The sequence below is a fragment of the Marmota monax genome, unplaced genomic scaffold, assembly GCF_021218885.2.
Source record: "Marmota monax isolate L192 unplaced genomic scaffold, Marmota_monax_Labrador192_F-V1.1 WCK01_AAM20220418_F8-fsc00024, whole genome shotgun sequence".
Classification (NCBI taxonomy): domain Eukaryota; kingdom Metazoa; phylum Chordata; class Mammalia; order Rodentia; family Sciuridae; genus Marmota; species Marmota monax.
Genome location: NW_026695224.1, coordinates 28,142,513 through 28,160,957, shown reverse-complemented (window position 1 = coordinate 28,160,957; position 18,445 = coordinate 28,142,513). Strand labels below are relative to the sequence as shown.

Here is an 18,445-nt window from a genome sequence, read left to right as displayed (position 1 = left end):
TTGGCCTTTTGAGAGCTTGCTTTTGATTATCAAGTAAACTCTGATGCCTAATCAGCTATTATTCTTCACGTGCAACACCCCTTAGATGTCCTCAGATCTCAGGACAATGAGTGGGACATGCCATACGTCCATGACAGGGCAACAAAACCCCATTCCAATAGATACCAAGGTTCCAATAGATACCAAGGGACAGCAGAAGCCATGGCACCGCAGGACTCAAACACACCTGCCAGGGAATCCTGCACCCACCCCAGGGAAGCAGGAAAAGATGAGCTTCCTGCTCAGTCACAACGGCTCCTGGTGAGCCCTAAAAAAGAGGAAGCACTCATCTTAAAGGTACAGACACCAGCCTGCAGTCCGGGTAGCAGATGGTGGGGGGCATATCTGTCAGTCCCTGAGCTGCAACACAGGCGTGAGCCCACACCCACAGGAACTTCGTGTAAACGTGAGTGGGGGCTGACAGGCTTCCCCTTTTTTTTCCTCTACACGGAATGGGTTGGCCTCTTAGGAGGGTGGTTTTCTCCTGCTGCCCACGGGATCCTACTGCCTTTTCACGTCCTCTCGTACTTCTAACCTTGGAGCATCCAACACATCTAACAGAAAGGCACATGCCTATGAAAAAAGCAATTATTAGCACTAATAATTAAACATTGAACAGGACTTTTGTTTTTGTTTTTGTTTTTTTTATACCAAGAATGGAACCCAGGGGTGTCCCCAGCCCTTTTATTTTTGAGACCGGGTCTCACTACATATTGCCAAGCCTGGTCCCAACTCAAGCGCCTTGCCTCCATGCCTATCATATAGGTTCTCATTTCTACATGGAAAGTGTTTTCACACAAGCTCCACTTTACAAAGTAGCTCAATCTCCAAAAACAGAGGCTTGAGAGCTCTGAAAGGGTATCAGAGTGCCTCAGAGTTGCTTCTGCTAAGAGAGATGACCAGTCCTGATTTGAATCACTCAAATAGCACTGACCGACTTTGAAAGCAGAATCTGAACAGTAACAGGGTAGAAAAGCCAGGCCATGGGGTAGAGCAGACAGACTTGCAGTCTGCATAAAGCTAGATAAAGAGCCCTGAGTGCACAAGCTACGCGCTCTGGTGAGTCACCTCTCTCCAACACTATAAAAGGAGATGACAGGCATGTGCATCCCTCCCAAATAAGCAACTCAAGGGCCTGGCCCAGGGCACAGCCCAGGACGGGAATTCAGTGGGGTTGTGAGCTGCCCCATCAGGGTGTGAACAAAGCATTCTGCTGGCAGGAGCCTTGTAGAACATGGTGATCCTGGAATGTACAGGGGAAGCTGAACGAGCAAGCCCAGCCAGGGAGGAACAGCTGAGGATGGAGAAATGAGCTCTCTCCAGGACTGGAGCTGAAGATGGCCGGGGAGCCTTGGTACGTGAGTCAGGGTAGAGCCCAACAACCAGGAACTTCTGAGTTTTACTACAACAAGACACTCTGGCTCGTTCTGAGAATCTCCTGTGAGGCACCGATGTTTCACTACCTTCCCCGCCTGACACCGATATGATCCATCCCAAATGAAGCAGGACACACGGAAGCTGGCTCAAGGCTTGAGAAGCTGGAGTGGAGCAAATTGACCTTGAGAAACACAGGAGGAGGCTTTAACAGTGGGCCAGAGAAGAACTACAAGGTAGAGCCTGCAGGAAACCAGACAAGGAATCTCCAGGGTGGGAGTGGGGCTGGCATGGGACCGTGCACAGCATCCGGTGCACACACCCACTCTGTCCTGCGGTGCAATGCAGCAATGGACCAGAACGATGGCTTTGGGTGAAAAACCTGAGTCTGTGCCGGCACAGTACAGGGCAGGGAGGAGCGCGCACAATAGTGTAGGCAGAGAACAAGGGGAGGACGGGACTGAGCATCTCAGGCCTGAAACCTGTAAAGGCGACTCTAGTGTTGAAACAGCATGCATTAGTGGGGTGTTGTTCCCATTTCCTTCCTCATGTCCCCGACAAGGAGTATTTGGAATAATTATCTTCCTTGGGCTGCTAGTCTTTCAGGGCACTACACAGCAGAGTGAAAGCACACCACAATAAATTCTATCATCTGAAACTGCCTCCAAGAAACCCAGTTTTGGCCTAAAATGCATAAAGAGATATAACGGTGGCTCTCTGAGGTCATCCCACTCAACCTCCTTTATTAAGGTGAGGAAACTGAGGCACCCGAGAGAAAGCGCCTTGGCCAAGGTCTTGCACTTGGTGAGGGTGGATGCGGGAATTTCTACCTCTGTGCATCGAACAATAATGATGATGTGATAAATGCAGATCAATCTGTTCTCATAAATATTGTGTTCTAAGAAGAGGATAAATTCAGTGATTCAAAAACAACTGTTTTAGCATCACCTCCCAAGACCAGTTTCAACATGAATATCACTAAACAACACATTGCTACAGTATCTCTACGACCACTGGTTTAAAATGTAACATTCAGTGGGGGAAAGTTTGACAAGTTCGACACTACCCAGTGCTGGACAACAGGCAGTATCCTGCACTGACAGCAGGAACTGAAGTTGGAGCAACAACTGGAAACTGCTAACTGCATTCGTCAAGGGACTCGGGAATCCATTGGTCAGATTCTGCCCAGCGGGTGGGCTCAGCATCTTGAAGACCTATTTTCAGATGAAAGTGCAGGAAAAGAGGATGCAGACAAGACAGACTAGACTGTAAAACAGCATCCCCTGGAAGGGTAAAGCCTCACTGCTGCATGCACAACCACAGAAAGGGAGATGGGCTCAACACCATGGAGCATGAGCACACGGCAGAGCGGCAAGCGGCAGCGGGAAATAATGAAGCCGACTCATGGGCACTGATAAGAAAGCATTACCTGCACAATGAAGGAGCACACACAGAATACACGATCTCTTTCTGGAAAAATATATACAAAATGGCTAATGATGCTTCCCATTCCAAGAGAAGGACCAGGAAAAACTTTTCCTTTTTTTTTTTTTAACCTTCACCTTCTGCGGGAAGATTCAGATCACACAAGCACACTGCCACTCGCTCTCTTCTATAAACATCTCTAAAAATCCTTTTAACAGAAACACTCTACAATAATCATAATGAATTGGTCCCAAAATAACAAATCCAGTGAGCTCAAATCAAGAATTCATTATAAACAAGTGCATTTGAGACATTTCATGGGAAATACACCAAAAACACAGAACAAATCTGCCTTTTCTTCACTTTCATGACTTCTCTGTCCAGAACACCAGACATCTTCTTAAGCGAACCACAGCCTAATTCTCCAGCTGGCAAGACACCTTTGACAGCGTTCAGAAAGCGAAGCCAGCCTTGGCAAGGATCGCCCAGCAGCCTTCACTCTGCTCCTCGCCCCACTGGGCCGTCTCCGGCTGCTCCACCCAGGGCCTCTGCACGGTCCTTCCCCTACCCGGCCAACCTTCCCGGTCCTCTCCTGAATCTCAGCCCACTCACTCTTCTCCTGCCCAGCACTCGACTTCTCCCAACTCCTGGAACTGGCCACCCCACAGTGCCACTCACCACTATTTGACGTGCACACACACACTTGTCATTCTTTGGTCAGGGTCATCTTTCTTCCTTAGTAGGTTGAAATGTTTGCTTGCACTTAGACCCAGCAGCTATCATAGCGGTACACACACACACACACACACACACACACGGGGAAGGCAAGTGGATGATCAAACAGGAGCCCAGTGATCATGCTTTAAAAAAAAAAAAAATCAATTAGCACTCATCCCTGTAGAGAGCCAGAGCTCAAGCCCTCCAAGGTCCTCCTCCCAGATGCTGCTGCAAGACCCTGTCCACCACCACTGCCCCTCTCTGCTTGGCCCCTTGCATTCAGCAAAGACACACAAGCTTCCCTAGGAAGCCATGAATTCTCCAGGCATGGGCTACCTCTGTGCCTTTGCACACACTGTTACTGCTAAGAAAGCCTCTCCCTGACACTCGCAGGGCTCACTCCGGACTTCACAACAAGGCTGTTAGCAGCCATCCATCCCTTGCTGCTTTCCTGTCCTTCACCATACTTACACGAGCCTGAGAGAATGGTCAACTTCAAACTTGGTTATATTACTCCTACCTAGAGGGTAAGCCCACGAGGCCAGGGATTTGTTTTGTTTGATGCCATATCCTAAGTCCCAAGATTATTTCAAGGTCTCAGTAAATGTTCCCCCATCAACAGCTCCACATCGACATCTATGCTCTAAAGGGAGAAAAGCAAAAAATCCAGGGACTGGGTGAAAGCCAACTCCTTTCTAATCCTAAAACACGTGATAAACAACCTCCTACTCGCATCCACGGGCATTGACGACATTTTATTTTCCTTAACAAATGAGTTAAGTGAGTAAACATCCTCAACCCACTGACCAACAAAGCAGAAGACTGACAATGGCTATAAACAATGCGTGCACAGTAACAGCTTGCTCGTGCTTTCATTCATAAAGTAAACAATGTGAAGACCACTCTAGAAATAAAGACATTATTCCAAGAGCAATAACCCTTACACTTCGCACTAGAGCCTCCGTGTGTTCAGCCCGGCATGCACATCTGGCAATCACACAAGAAAACAGTCAGGCACTTACCCACTCTTCCAAGATGCGTGACACGGCCTCGCTGGCTCTCGCCATATTCCTGCAGGCCAGGATCACGTGGGCACCGTGGAGGGCAAAAGACTTGGCAGTTTCAAACCCTGCAGTTGAAAGAAAAGTCAACATTAGAAAACGCGACAGCAACCTACTAGGCCACACTGTGCTTATGCCCAACACCATCTGCATAACCTAGTGATTCTCAGCAAGAGGCAATTCTGTCCCCCAGGGGACAGGTTCAGCATCTGGAGACATCTTTGTGGGCAAACTTGGGGGTGGTGCTGCAGGAACCTAGTGAATAGAGGCCAGAGAAAAACAAAACAGCTGACCATATGCCAGTCAGCACCCACAATAACTAATCACCTGGTCCGAAATGTCAACAGGATGAGGCAAAGAAAACTTGCCCAAGGGACAAGGCAATTTCCAAGATGAAGGAGGAGCCATAGAAGAGTTCAAGGCACAGACTGCCCTTGAACCATGGACCATGACCAGGACCAGGTCTCTGAGACAACGGAGGTTTCCAGCACCTCTGCTTCCAACAATGATAGTCAAGGTTTCCTAGATCCTCTCCTACCTCCAACTAGGAAAATTAGACAGTATTCACGTACCCATCTGCATGTGCATGTGTACGTACGTACGTACACACACACACACGCGCGCGCGCGCCCACCCGTTTTAAACACAGAGAATACTGACAAGACTGAGAAAAGTTGAAAGGCTGGCATCGAGCTGGGTTTCTCCCCTCAAGCACTATTCCAGATCCCAAAAGTTGATGTGGAGAGCCTAAGGAAATGGGCTGAGCTTCTGGCAGTCTTAACAAAGAAAGCCACAAGTTCAAGCCCAAGGGCCACCAAGAAAGGGTCTCTAATAAACGCACCACTCTTTAGTTAGGAGCCCAGCAGGTGACTGCCCTCATATTAGAACCAAAGACAAGCCAGCCTGAACAGATCAGCCTCCTGCCATTTCAGTTTTGATTGGATGAAAGTGATCTGTCCCCAACTGCCAAAGCAAGAGAAGATGCTGCATTCTCTAGAGGAAGATGCCATCAGCCTGAGACACACATTATCACTGCAACCACGGCAGAGTTTCATGTAAAATCTCTTCCATGCCAGCAAAAACAAGAAGGCAGACAAAGACACAAGCCTTCAACAAAAGCAAGATGAGAAAAAAAACAGAAACAAATACACAGGAGGTCTATATAGTGACATCATGAGAAACGGTGACTAAAATCATAATTAATATATTCAAGGAATGAAAAGATGGAAAAAAGATTTTGTCAGGGAACTGAAAGCAATAAAAAATAATCAAATAGATATTATGAAATTCAAATACAACAGCATAATAAAGAATTCAAAGCACTGGTTAAATAGAAGGCACAGTTAAGAGAAGATTTGAGTACTAGAAATACTCAAATACAAAAGAAAATACCCAAAAGGAAGCTTAAAAATAAAATTAAAAGATTATTAATACATCAAGGAACAAAATAAGTACTGAAATATGCTGTCTTATGCCCTTACATACATCTAATTTGAGTCTAAAAGAGGAGGAATAGCTTAAGATATGAATAATATTTGAAAATACACTAATAATTTCCCAAGACTAGTGACAGACATACAGCAGTAAATTAAAAAAGTATCTTGAGCCACAAACAGAAAAAAAACACATTTGTATCACATTATAATACATAATATTCATGGGTTAAAGTATCCTAAGACCCTTGTCTTATACAGGAAGTAATATAGTATTAATTTACCTTATATTTTAACAAGTCAAATATTTAGATTGAATACCTACCCATTTAATTAGCTAATAGAGAAGAAAAGTACAATAATAACAAGAAGTCAAGAAAGAAGAAAATAAACAAGTCAAATAGAAAACAATAAGTTTGTGTATTTAAACCCAAATATATCTGTAATTGCATTAAATATAAATGGATTAAAGACCGAAACTAAAGGACAAATATAGTCAAACTGCATAAAACACACATAAAATATGGTCCTTAAAAAAGGATGTCTGTTTTATAGCTTTAAACAGAAGGATAAAAAGCTCAAAGGTAAAAGAAAGGAAAGACACATCATGTAATATGAGCCAAAAGAAATGTGGCTTAGTTACATGAATTCAAGAAGAGGGCTGGGGTGCAGTTCAGAGGTGGAATGCTTGCCTAGCATGCATGAGGCCCCGAGTTTGATTCCCAGTACCAAGAAAAGAAAAATGTAGCACATTAAACCTAAAACAAGCAGAAGGAAGAAAATAAAAACTTAAATATAAAATACAGAGAAAAAAATTGACTGTTAGTTCTTTGGGAAAGAAATACTAAAATTGATAAAGGACTACGAAGACAGAGCAAACAGGAGAGTGAGAGAGTCAGCACACAGATGACCAACATCAGGGAAAGTACAAGGACATCACCAGGTGACACCAAACACAGGCAGGGCAGAGGGGTGGGAGGGAGGGGGCAGGGGGCTAGCAAGGATGGTGGAATGTGATGGACACCACTATCCAAAGTACATGCACGAAGACACGAATTGGTGTCAATATACTTTATATACAACCAGAGAAATGTAAAATTGTGTTGTATATGCATAATAAGAATTGTAATGTATTCCTCTGACATTTTATAAAAATAAAAATAAAAGAGACAAGTGGGGTTACATCAAAGAAAAGGCCCCTGAATGTGAAAGGAAACAGCCAACACAATGAAAAGCCAACCTGCAGGCATGTGCCTGATAAAGAGTTAATATCCAAACACTAAAACGCAATAGCAGGAAAAAAAATTCCCAATTTTAAAAATATGTAAAGAAACTTGAGAGGTGCCCTTCTCCAAAGAAGACATACACAGCCAACAAGTATAGAAAAGCATACTCGGCATCACTAGCCATCAAGGAAACACCAAGCAGAAGCATGAAGAGACATCACTTCATGTGGTTATTATTTTAAAACAAACAATAACACCCACGCATGCTTCTCAGAGGGCACAGCACTTGCCTACCATGAACAAGGCCCTGGACTGAACCCCCGGCACTGCAATAAATAAATATTTAAAAAATTAAGACCACAAATGAAAACAAGTGTTGGTGAGGATGTAGAGCAAAGGGAACCTTTGAAATTTATATTCTGTGGTGGAAATGTAAACTGATGCAACCACCATGGGAAAGAGTGTGAGGTTCCTTGCAAAATTGACACTAGCGCTGCCATGCGGGCCAGCGATCCCCTTCTGTGTATGTATCTGAGGGAATAAATCTGATCTTGATGGGATATCTGTGCCCACGTTCATTGCAGAATCAGCCACAGTAGTAAGGACATGGAAGTAATCTGATGTCCACGGATGGATGGAAGGAAAAAGATGTGATGTGCTACACACATACCACGGAATATTCCCCTGCCTAAGAAGGAAATCCTGCCACTTGTGGCAACGTGGATGGTAACATGGAGGTGGCTATGTCAAGTGAAATAAGAGGCACAGAAGGACAAAACTGCATGACACCACTTCTATGAACATATGGAACAGTCCAACCCAGAGGCAAGAGTGGTGATTTCCAAGGGCTGGGGGTAGGCAGAAGAGAACAAGAAAGTAGGAGTCAAAGCATATGTTGGTCAGCTTTTCATCACTGTGACTAAAACACCAAACAGGAAGAACTTAGAGGGGGAAAGGTTTATTGTGGCTCAGAGTTTCTTCGGCTCAGTCCATGGTTGGCTGACTCCATTGCTCTCGGCCTCAGGTGACGCCCAACATCACAGCAGAAGAAAGCATCTCAGGTAATGGAGGTCAGCAAGCAAAGGGAGAAGGGAGATCCAGGGGACAAGATCTAATTCCCAAGGGCAAATCCTCAGTGACCCACCTCCTCCAGCCACACTCTACCTGCCTGCAGTTGCCAACCAGCTAGTCCACTAAAACTAGGATGGAATGATAGACAGATGTCTCATGATCTAATCATTTCACCTCTGGACATCCCTGACACAGGAGCTTTAGGGAGACACCACTCATCCAAACCGCAACAAACGGTTCAGATTTCAGGTATGCAAGATGAAAAAGTCCTAGAGACCTACCATATGGCATAGCACCTGCAGTAAGCAATACTGTACTGCAAAATTGCAAAGAGGATAGATCTTATGTGAAAAGTTCTTCACACACATTATATAAAATAAAGAGGAGGAAAACTGCAGAATGGAAGAAAATGTTTGCGAACTCTATCTGATAAAGGGTTACCATTCCAAAATACTACATATATAAGGGATATCTAAAATTCTCCATAATACCATTTCTATGGGGAAACTGAAAGAGTCAAACTCACAGGATCTAGAGTAGAATAGGACCTTCCAAGGGCCTGGGGAAGTGAGGCTGAGAAAGTAGTAGCCAAAGGATACAAGTTTGCCTTTTTGTAAATAGTTCCTGCAAGAGTAAATTTTTGGAGGTGATGGATATATAGCTACTCAAAGGTCTGGGGATAGGGCTCAGTGATAGAGCACTTGCCCAGCGTGCACAAGGCCCTGGATTCAAACCCCCGTACCCCCCACCCACCCTCACACATACACACACACACGAAAGTGGATATACAGCTACTCCAGACTCATCAAGTTGCATATGTTAATTTGTATATATTAACATGCACAGATATGTATGTATCAAGATTTTAAGTTTTAAAAAAATTATGTTTTAAATTAAAAAAAAAAGTAGAGATCCTACAAATGCTAAAAAAGATCTTTAAAAGACCTGGCAAACAACTTTATGCCAATAAAATCACAAGGTAAGTAAAAAATACAAATTCCTAGAAAAACACTACTGAAAAACTGCCACTAGAAAAACCAAACAATTCTATAAAATTGAACCTGCATTTCAAAATTGTCTCAAAAAGAATATTGGGAGGCATGAGGAGGAGAATGGGGAAGAAATGTCTAATTCCAGAGCCTGAACTCGGAGCCCCTGCTCTGAACTGGAAGATGCCACATTGTGGAAGCTGTGGTATCACAAATGGCTAGGCCACTTGTCAGTGCTACAAGAGACAATCCCAGAGAAGAGTCCACCGTGGCAAAGCGATCAGTTCAGCCAAGCCCAGGGCGAGGGACCACACATGATGGTCTCTAAGATAATGCTGCTTAGTATGGAAAACCGGAGTATCACTGTCTGCTAAGATAGCCAGGAGAAGGCGGCAACTCCCCAGGTTTGCAGAAAAAGAACTTGGGCAGAAGCCTCTCATCTCTATCCCTGGGACTAGCACCTAGTGGGATTCACTCACAACACCCAAGAATGAAGGCTTCCTGCACACTGCTAATATGCCACAATTCTGGGTTATTCTAAAACAATTATTATTATTATAAAACAATCCACAGGGTTGTTTCAAATAGCAACCCTAATGACCCCGTAACTTCCTTTAAAACAACAAATAAGCTTTAAAATCCCACAGAGACACTGCATAGTGAAGTTTTGAATTACACTACCTAGAAATCTGTAGGACAAAGATCCTTTGTCCATCGAATTTTATTTTCCCAATCACACTTGTGAGTCATGCTGTCTCACTTGACAAAAGAATCTAGGGCAAAGGACTTTCTATTCCCAAAACCAGCACTCAACCTGGTGGCAGCAACAGGCTGCAGGTGCAATCCTGCACCCTTACCTGAGATAATCCCTAGCTGTGCTGTGGCCAAGCCATCATCTTTGAGCCTTGCAAGGTTATTCTCTGGTCTTACATCCCCCTTCATCTAGGCAGAGTATCACAGATGGCTAGGCCACTTGTCAGTGCTACAACAGACAATCCCATTTTCTTTCCTTTACAATTGCCTTTGGAGCAAAAACAAAGAATGGATATTTCAGAAGACGATGGTTTCTTGGGAAGGACAATAACATTTTTATAGTAAACCATATCTCTAGAGTGTGGAGTTTTATAAAAAAAAAATAAGTTTAATAATGCTACCTACTGCTAAGTCCTGGATAAAGCCCATGAGAACAGCAGCCCTCACTCTTGTAATACTGCAGCTGATGGCCAGTTTAATTAGCTAAATGTAGTAGTGCTAAGCCAATTCTGCACAGTGCCAAAGTTTGTGCAAAATAATGAAGGCAATGGTTTACTAAATTTAATAACCTGATTCATCTTATAAAAAATTAACTTTATGACAATGTTTAAATTGAACCAGCTTAACGGCACGGAGATGGCAAGAGTGTGTTCAGAAGAATATTGAAAGCTCATAATATGGAGAAAATAAAGGAAACCCTTAAAACAATAGGTAGCCTCAGTTTTCCAGCACTTGCTCCATCTGATCCAATCAGAGAAGCTAAGCGGCCACAGAGGTTTCCCATCTCGCTTTCTGGGGTTTTAGGCTTCAGATGCAAGCCAAGCATCCAAGTACCATAAAATGGAAAGTGTACCCCAAAATGGGTACCTGCTTATCGTACACTAGTTTCATCCTCGGGCACAGAGGTTATTAGCTGGTGGTTATGGGATGTATCGAGTCCCTGGAGTTGTTCTGTGGTCCCACCATTTCTGTCCCTCCTCCCTCCGTCCCTCTTCTCTCCTTTTTCTCTTTCCCTCTCATTCTTTCTTCTTTCCTCTCCTCCTTCCTAATTGAATTAGTTGCCAACATTAGAAAGTTGTAGAGAGCATAATCCAAAGCCATAGGTCCAAAGTCTTTGAAGAAGCTTTACTGGGGGCACACAGGGTGACAGTCAGGTGAGCCACAGGGCCACTGCCAGCCAGAGGTGGGCTTGGGACTCTCTGGTAGCTGTGGTAAGTGCCACCACACAGCTGGCTTTGCCTTCCAGGCCACTGAAGGCACCTGATGCAGACATGCATGCTATGGGGGAAGGTCCCTGCTAGAGATGACCATTCAAGCCTCACCACAAAACAGCCTGAGTTCACACGTTCACATCAGAATCCCCAAACCCAACCTGTTTGAGGTTTTTATCGATGCCATGTCCAGTCCTTCTCTGTAAGAGTGAGAAGACCAGTCGTCTAGTATGACCAGGGAAAGCTGCTGTGGCACTGGGCTTACTGCAGACGGGGAAGCACAAGAACAATTCAGGGATCTGCAGGAATTGGGGTCTGGGGTGCAAGGTCCACTACATTCCCAGTGTCGCTTGGTGGCAGCAGAAAGTCTGGGCCAACAACTACCCGGGGACAGAGGAGAGGCTGATGAAACAGAAGCAGAAACGCAGGGTGCGTGGAAAAAGAGAAAGAGGGCTGTCGAGCGTCCCCGCAAAAATAAAGCCCAGAGGACACGGTGGCGGCGAGACCTCACGAGCTGGCCGAAAACGCAGGGCTGGCGCCTGGAGAGGATCCCTGTGAATCATTATCACCACTTCATCCATTCACAGAGCCTCCATTGGTCATGCAGATAAGGGGCTGGCTGAGTCATGGGGGACCAGCTACCCTCCTTGCTGAGCAACTGAGGGGCTAAATTAGAAAAACACTGAGGAAACCAAAACCTACAGCACCTGGTGACCACTCATCCCAGGCTCGAAGGAGCATCAAGGGGGCTCCCAGGGGACTCCCAGGTGCCCCCTGGTGAGCTTGTGCGCTCATCTACCCAGACGGGGAGCACCCAGGGAGGACTGCACCTGAACGTGGCAGCCAAGTTGGAAAGCACAGGTGGCCACTCCCAGTAAGGCACACTGGAAGCTGGGACAGGTGGGGACAGAGTCACCCACAGATTCCTCAGGCACAAAAGACACTAGGGTAGAAACCCAGTCCCAACCCCACTGATGCCCCCCTGGGGCAGTGGGGACCAAGAACCAGGCAGTTTCTTTCCCCGGTGCCAGGAAGTTTCCTTCTGGTTCAAGTTTTTTAATTTTCTTCATATTGTAGATGTACTTGGGCAGTGTCCCCTTTACTGTAAATTATGGTTTTAATTATCATTTTTATTAAGATGCCCAAAGGATCTGGGGCTTACAACACCCATAATTTCTAGTGGGTCGTTATTATTAATTTATAATTGTGGAACACTGGAGACAAATGCTACTTGTAACTGTATGCCATTAAAAGCCCACAGAGATGGTGACCAACACCCCAACATCCCCCGACCCAAGAACATAGCACTAAAGCAATCTTCGGGAGCCACGCAACAAGTGAATGAGCCTCTGAGCCCATATCCTTGCCCTCCCTGGAAATCCATCATATATGGAACAAGCAGAGGAGCCTGTCTTTCAGTTTGTGTTAGATTTGGGGAGAGTTAACAGTTTCTGTGTTAATAAACCACTAGCCCGGGCTGGGGATGTAGCTCAGTGGCCATGTGCTTACCCGTGGCCAGTGCCTGGATTCAACCCCCAACACTCCAAAAGAAAAAACCCAAACTCAAACCCCACAGGCTAGGATGCAAGTTTCTCCTACATCCGACAGCCTCCTAAATGCAGAAGGGCCATACTTTCCAAACTGATCTGATTAATGTAAATGAAATTACAGCGACTTGACATTGACCGTGATCTTGAAATCCAACTCTCCAGGGGCCCTTCGGATGCAGTTCTAGGACACATGGGCATCCTAGTTACGAGGTCAGCACCACCACATCTGCAGTGACCAGATAATCCATCTCACCGTTTCTGGAGTTACTTTAATTTCCTGAATGATCACATTTACCTTCTACACCATTTCAATTACATAGTTCCAAGTTTAAAAGAGTTGGCCGTCACTCTCACTAAACACAATCCATAGCTGCCAACTCTTAAGAAATTACAAAACACACAGGTCTCTCCAGAGGAAAATAAGTCATAACCAGCCCTGCTCTTCAATATATGCATTGTATACAGTGAGCAACAAGTACCAAACAGGGCTTCCTAAATACCTTTCGGAACGTGACGACATCTCAAATTTATTTATGGAAACAAAAATGTCAATTTGAGAGATGAGAAAACAGAAGTGGGAAAAGGGTTGGTTCACGTGGAATATCTTATTAAAAATCACACTGGGTTGCAACCCTGAGCTCTGGGCAGTACAAGACCAAGGTTATAATATTTTGTAAGGCTGTATAATAAATTCCAAGTGACGGTATGAGATCTCTCAAGAGGCAAGACTGACCCCAGGCTGGCTACCAGTGCTGCCAGGCACTGGGTGAATAAGTTCTCATCTGACCTGCCAGTGACAGTCCTGGTTAAGAATCACAGTGAGAAAAGTGCCCAAAGATTACAATTAACATCGTCCAGACAGGCCCAGGGAAAGGCCCAGGGAAGACAGATGAAGTCCACTCGCAGAGCAGATCTGTGTTGACAAAGGTGTGGGGGAACTGGACAACCTCACATATTATTGGGGGTGGGGGTTGTAGACACAGATATAGAGGCCCAACATCATTAAGGGCGACTGCACCATATCTGTCAATTTTTAGATATGTCATTTCAAACTCCAGTTATTCCATAACTAGAAATTTATTCTGCACATAGAGGTGCCCACACAGAGGGCAAATGTGAGAGCAAAGTCCAGCAATGTTTGTAAGAGCCAACAAACTGCCAGCAACCTGTGTCCATCAATGAGGTGAAATCAATTAAACAGCAGAGAATGGAACATTGTGCTACACTTAAAAACGGACGCGGTGAATGATCTGGAGACGCAAGAGACACCTCCACGCTGTTGGACTGCTTTTGTGGCGGGGGTTGGGGGGAGGGGTGCAGAGAGATTAAGCCAGGGCCTGGCACACTCCAGGCGAGCACTCCACCCCTGAACCGCAGCCCCAGCCCTTTTTATTTTTTCAGACAGGGTCTCAACTAAGTTGCTCAGGCTGGCCTCAAACTTGTGATCCTCCTGCCTCAGACTTCAAGTAACTGGGATGACAGGTGCATGCCACCACCCTGGCTTCTATGCTATATTACTGAGAAAATAAAAAGTCCAAGCATAGAGTAACCTGCCCGCACAACACCAAGTGGGGGAGCAAAGCTGTCCTTGGTGTTGATGACTTCAGGAAGAGCCGTTGGTCAAGGGCAAGGACGACTTCCTGTGGGCGTTACAATGAATGTGCCAGTTCATGCGTACAGACGTGCACAGCTGTCTGAGCAAGCAACCAAAAATAACTACCTGAATGACACCGAGTTGGCCATTTGTGGACCTCCATGAATTTTTATATACAGCATCCAGGCAAGTAGGAAGAGAAAGGGAAGAACCAGGTATTACTCCTAACAATGTGTTTTCTGAGCAACCCGACTTATAGGGTAGACTGGGAAACACCAGTGAGGAAAGGACTTGGGGTTACGATGCACTAAGTGCTCTACAAAGTGCACTTGTTCCAAGGTGTTCTTCAAAGAAACCGTGCGAGTGTCACTGTCAACATTTCACGTTAAGAGAACGCAATGACCCCAGAGGTTAAGGGGTTAACAAAAATTAGAGGGCAAAACAAAGAAGGGCCCTTCCAGGCACTGTGGCCGGAGTTCAGGGCAGTGCATCACACCATATGGCCCCCACACCACCAAGCCCACCACGTCACTAGGGTTTTGTGACACTGTGATAGACTAAAATAGACGTACTTGGTCTTTGTCCAGCTGTCTGACACAGAGCTCCCTGGAAACTTCCCGAGTGACTGGGACCAGAGGGACATCTCAATGATACCCATGTTAATACGTTAATGAGGTGACTCTCAGAGGACAGGCGCAGGTTACTAGAGGAGCCCATCTACGTGGCTAGAGGGTTGGAACTCCAACTCCTCACCTCACCCCTGGCCACACCTCTGGGGAGGAGGGGCCAATGATGGCCAATCACACCTACATAATGATGTCACCATAACACAATGACTGTGGTGTTCAGGGAGCTTCCAAGTTTGCCAACACAGAGTGCTGGGAGGGTGTTTGCGTCCCCTTCCCTCGCCTCGCACCACCACACCTGGCGCCCTGTGTCCTCTGTAACATACTTCCTAAGAAACTCACACAGGTCAGTAAAGGTTCTCCTGAGTTTTGTCAGTCACTAGACCAAACTCCCAGCCCGAGGAGAAGGCTGTGGGAACCCCAATTTGTAGCTCATTGATCAGAAGTGGAGGTGACTGCCGCAGTCTGGCTGGGCACACTTCACCAGCCACTTGTCAAGCAGGAACTTTCTTTTTAGCACCCACGCAGCACCACACGAGCTCTCCAGAAATTCCCCCAGAACTGCCACCTCAGGCACTTCCCGCGAGCACCTCAACCGGAACCCTTCCCACTCTTGAGGCCCATTGGCTGGGTCGCGTGGGCGGAGCTAAAAGAGTCCGCCAATGAGCAGCTCCGTGGTCTCAAAGGGCAGAGAAACAGCCCAATGAATGTCACCGCAGAGCAGCCAATCAGTTTGCTGGGGCAGCTTAGGCTTAGGCTCTCAACAGGTGACAACCTGCGACTTGGAATGGCATCTGAAGTAGGGGCAGCCTTGTAGGATTGAGGTCTATATCCATGGGGTCTGTGCCAACTCTGGGCGGCTAGCTCCGTACCTGAACTGCAGGGCACCCAGTTGGTATCTGGAGAGTCGGCAAATTACCCACCAGGAGGGAAGAGCCCACGTATGTGGTATCAGAAATGATCTGGAGCATGCAGAGGAAGACTGATCTTCCCTTCCTTCAGGGTGAAAGGCACAGGCCAGAGGGAGCCCCTGGAGGGCAGGGAGGAACCAGCCTGGACACTCCTCCCAGAAGGAGGACATTAAGAGATCTAGGTACATCTCTCCTGCCACCTGCTTATGTACTTGCCATCCATATGATGTAAACTGAGTCACTCAGCAGTGGGCTTTTTAAATCGTCAGCATCCCTGGGTGGGCACAAAAGCTGCTGTCCTTCTCAAGGAGAAAAAAAAAATGATCCAAATGCCATGTGCTCCTAGGTCAACAGCTCATTTTTGCCTATTTGATTTCCATGTTCCCATGTCAAGGTCTGGAACCGTGGTCCCTTTGACTCCTTTACTCCGTCAGTGCGCCTGCTTCTTGGAATCTATCTCTCAACTGTGATACGTTACCAACGTTCTCTTGTTTAACATTTCATCCCGGAGCCCTGAATTAACGCCGCTCAGCATTCACAAGCGCTTATCTGTGAAGGGCTGAGAGGGGAAAGGATGGTAGAGAAATCACAGTTCCACTCCACATCCGCCAGGGTTAGTCATTTACTGCTTCAGACTTAATTTAACTCGACCTCACACTTCCAACCCATAAAGGGCCCCTTAATACCGCAGCATTACAAGTTCTGCTCACATTTTTTTTTCCCCTTTAGTTCCCCAAAGTCTTTGGATCCAGACTTTAAAGGACTTTTGCTACTGAAGTCACCACCCACTCCCCCAATAAAGAGAAAGTAACTCGCATCAGACTTTTTAGTGAAGTACACATGTGCTGGTATAAACTTGCCCCAGATCCCAGGAGGAAAAGAATAAAATAGGACAATGAAAGACAACACAAACCTCCTGATGAAAAACAATTTTTAGAAATCCAAATTTTTAAAAATCCAAAACAAAAGAGGAAACTGTTTTGTTGAAAGTCTTAAAAAAGACAGTGGTCTCTGAATTTAGAGAGAACACTGTCTTTTTAAGACTTTCAACAAAACAGTTTCCTCTTCTCCCTGGTGTTAAAGACGAGGAGGAAGGAGAAGGCTCTGTGTCTCCCTGCACAGGCGCATCGGCTCACATTTATGTTCTGCAGAGGACGGACTCATTTTAACTAATATCACACACAGGCACTCGTGCACCTGTGATCTCAGCTCTCACACTCCCATATTCACACCAGTATCTACTAAGAGAACCCAAGTCTCCTGGGTGTTGAGAAGCACAGACCTTCCCCTGAAGTTTGGCCTGTCTTATTTTGATGGATTAATTTACAGCCACCCGAGCAGGAGAGGACCCTTGCCTGAGTCGGCAGCATCCCGGGTTGTGTTACTCAGGTTTCACTGTTTTCACAGCTGTGAGAGGGTTTTCTTGTGGTGCTGGGGCCTGCGCTGCTCTTTCCCATCTGCTTGAGATGGGGTTCCTGATGATTTAGAGGAGATGGGCCAGCCACGTGGATCCTGGGCCCACACCCATCCAAAACCAGACTGTTGCTCTGATTTTCTTAATGACCAAGAGGCCATGATCAGCCGAGTCTCACAACACATTTTCCACTTCTGCCAATTAAGAAGTATTTAGAATTATCTAAATAAGAAAAAGTAAAATAAAAAGAGGAAGAAGCCCTCCTTCATTCCATTAAGAGCTCCCAGAAATGAAAAGCTGCTCATTCCGCATCGAGGACAATGTACTACCTTTCTAATTCAAGTACTTCAAAAAAAAAAAAAAAAAAAAAAAAAAAATTTCAGATCGACCTTGGCTCTCACCTTTAAAAAAAAAGTGGTATATTACTTTGCCTCTTGAAAAGATTAAATTCTTTATGCTCCCAAAGTCATATGGAGGTGCTCAAAACACAATGCCTGGAAAATTCAGCACTTTTTGGAGGCTCACTTTTAAAGTATCCAAATTGACTTTTCATTCTCTCACAACTTTTTAAGATGCAACTTCTTAAAAACAGGAATTAAATTCAGTCTCTGAAGCTAGATGCACAGTCAGAGAGTTCCATTAACTGTGTACTCTGGGCCCACTGTGACCTTGCCTAAAAATCAATGACTTCTCCAACTCCAAACAAGTCGGTAACAGGGCATGTGTCGTGATTGGTTACGAAGTGACAACAACTAACAAAAGATTTGCTCAAAATATACAAAAAGGAGGCAAAGTGTAAAAAAAAAATTCTAACATATATCATTTAATTCAGAATATACCTAATTACAAAGGGCCCAGGACCCACGTGGCTGGCCCATTTCCTCTAATTAGGATCATCCTGCCTTACATTTTTTAAGTAGTATCTCTGATCATCTATATAACCAGATTACTTAGATAATGTCTTTAATATGACAACTTTGTAAAACTTTGTAAACTCCGTCTTGCTGTGTTTGTGGCTATTGTTTAGGTTTTTTTTTTTTTTTTTTTTTAA

The 18,445-nt window shown here is 45.3% G+C and overlaps 1 protein-coding gene across 4 annotated transcripts in view; it reads right to left on the bottom strand.

Moving 5' to 3' along the window:
- Wwox (WW domain containing oxidoreductase) overlaps positions 1 to 18,445 on the bottom strand; it is a 563,473-nt gene that overhangs the window by 505,512 nt on the left and 39,516 nt on the right. For 3 of the 4 annotated variants that reach the window (XM_046435188.2, XM_046435189.2, XM_046435187.2), the window contains exon 5: positions 4,578 to 4,684. In XM_046435188.2, the coding sequence (XP_046291144.2) occupies positions 4,578 to 4,684 (107 nt within the window). Of the gene's footprint in view, positions 1 to 4,577; positions 4,685 to 15,015; positions 15,162 to 18,445 lie in introns of those variants that run through there. The other variant, XM_058575969.1, reaches the window with a different exon arrangement.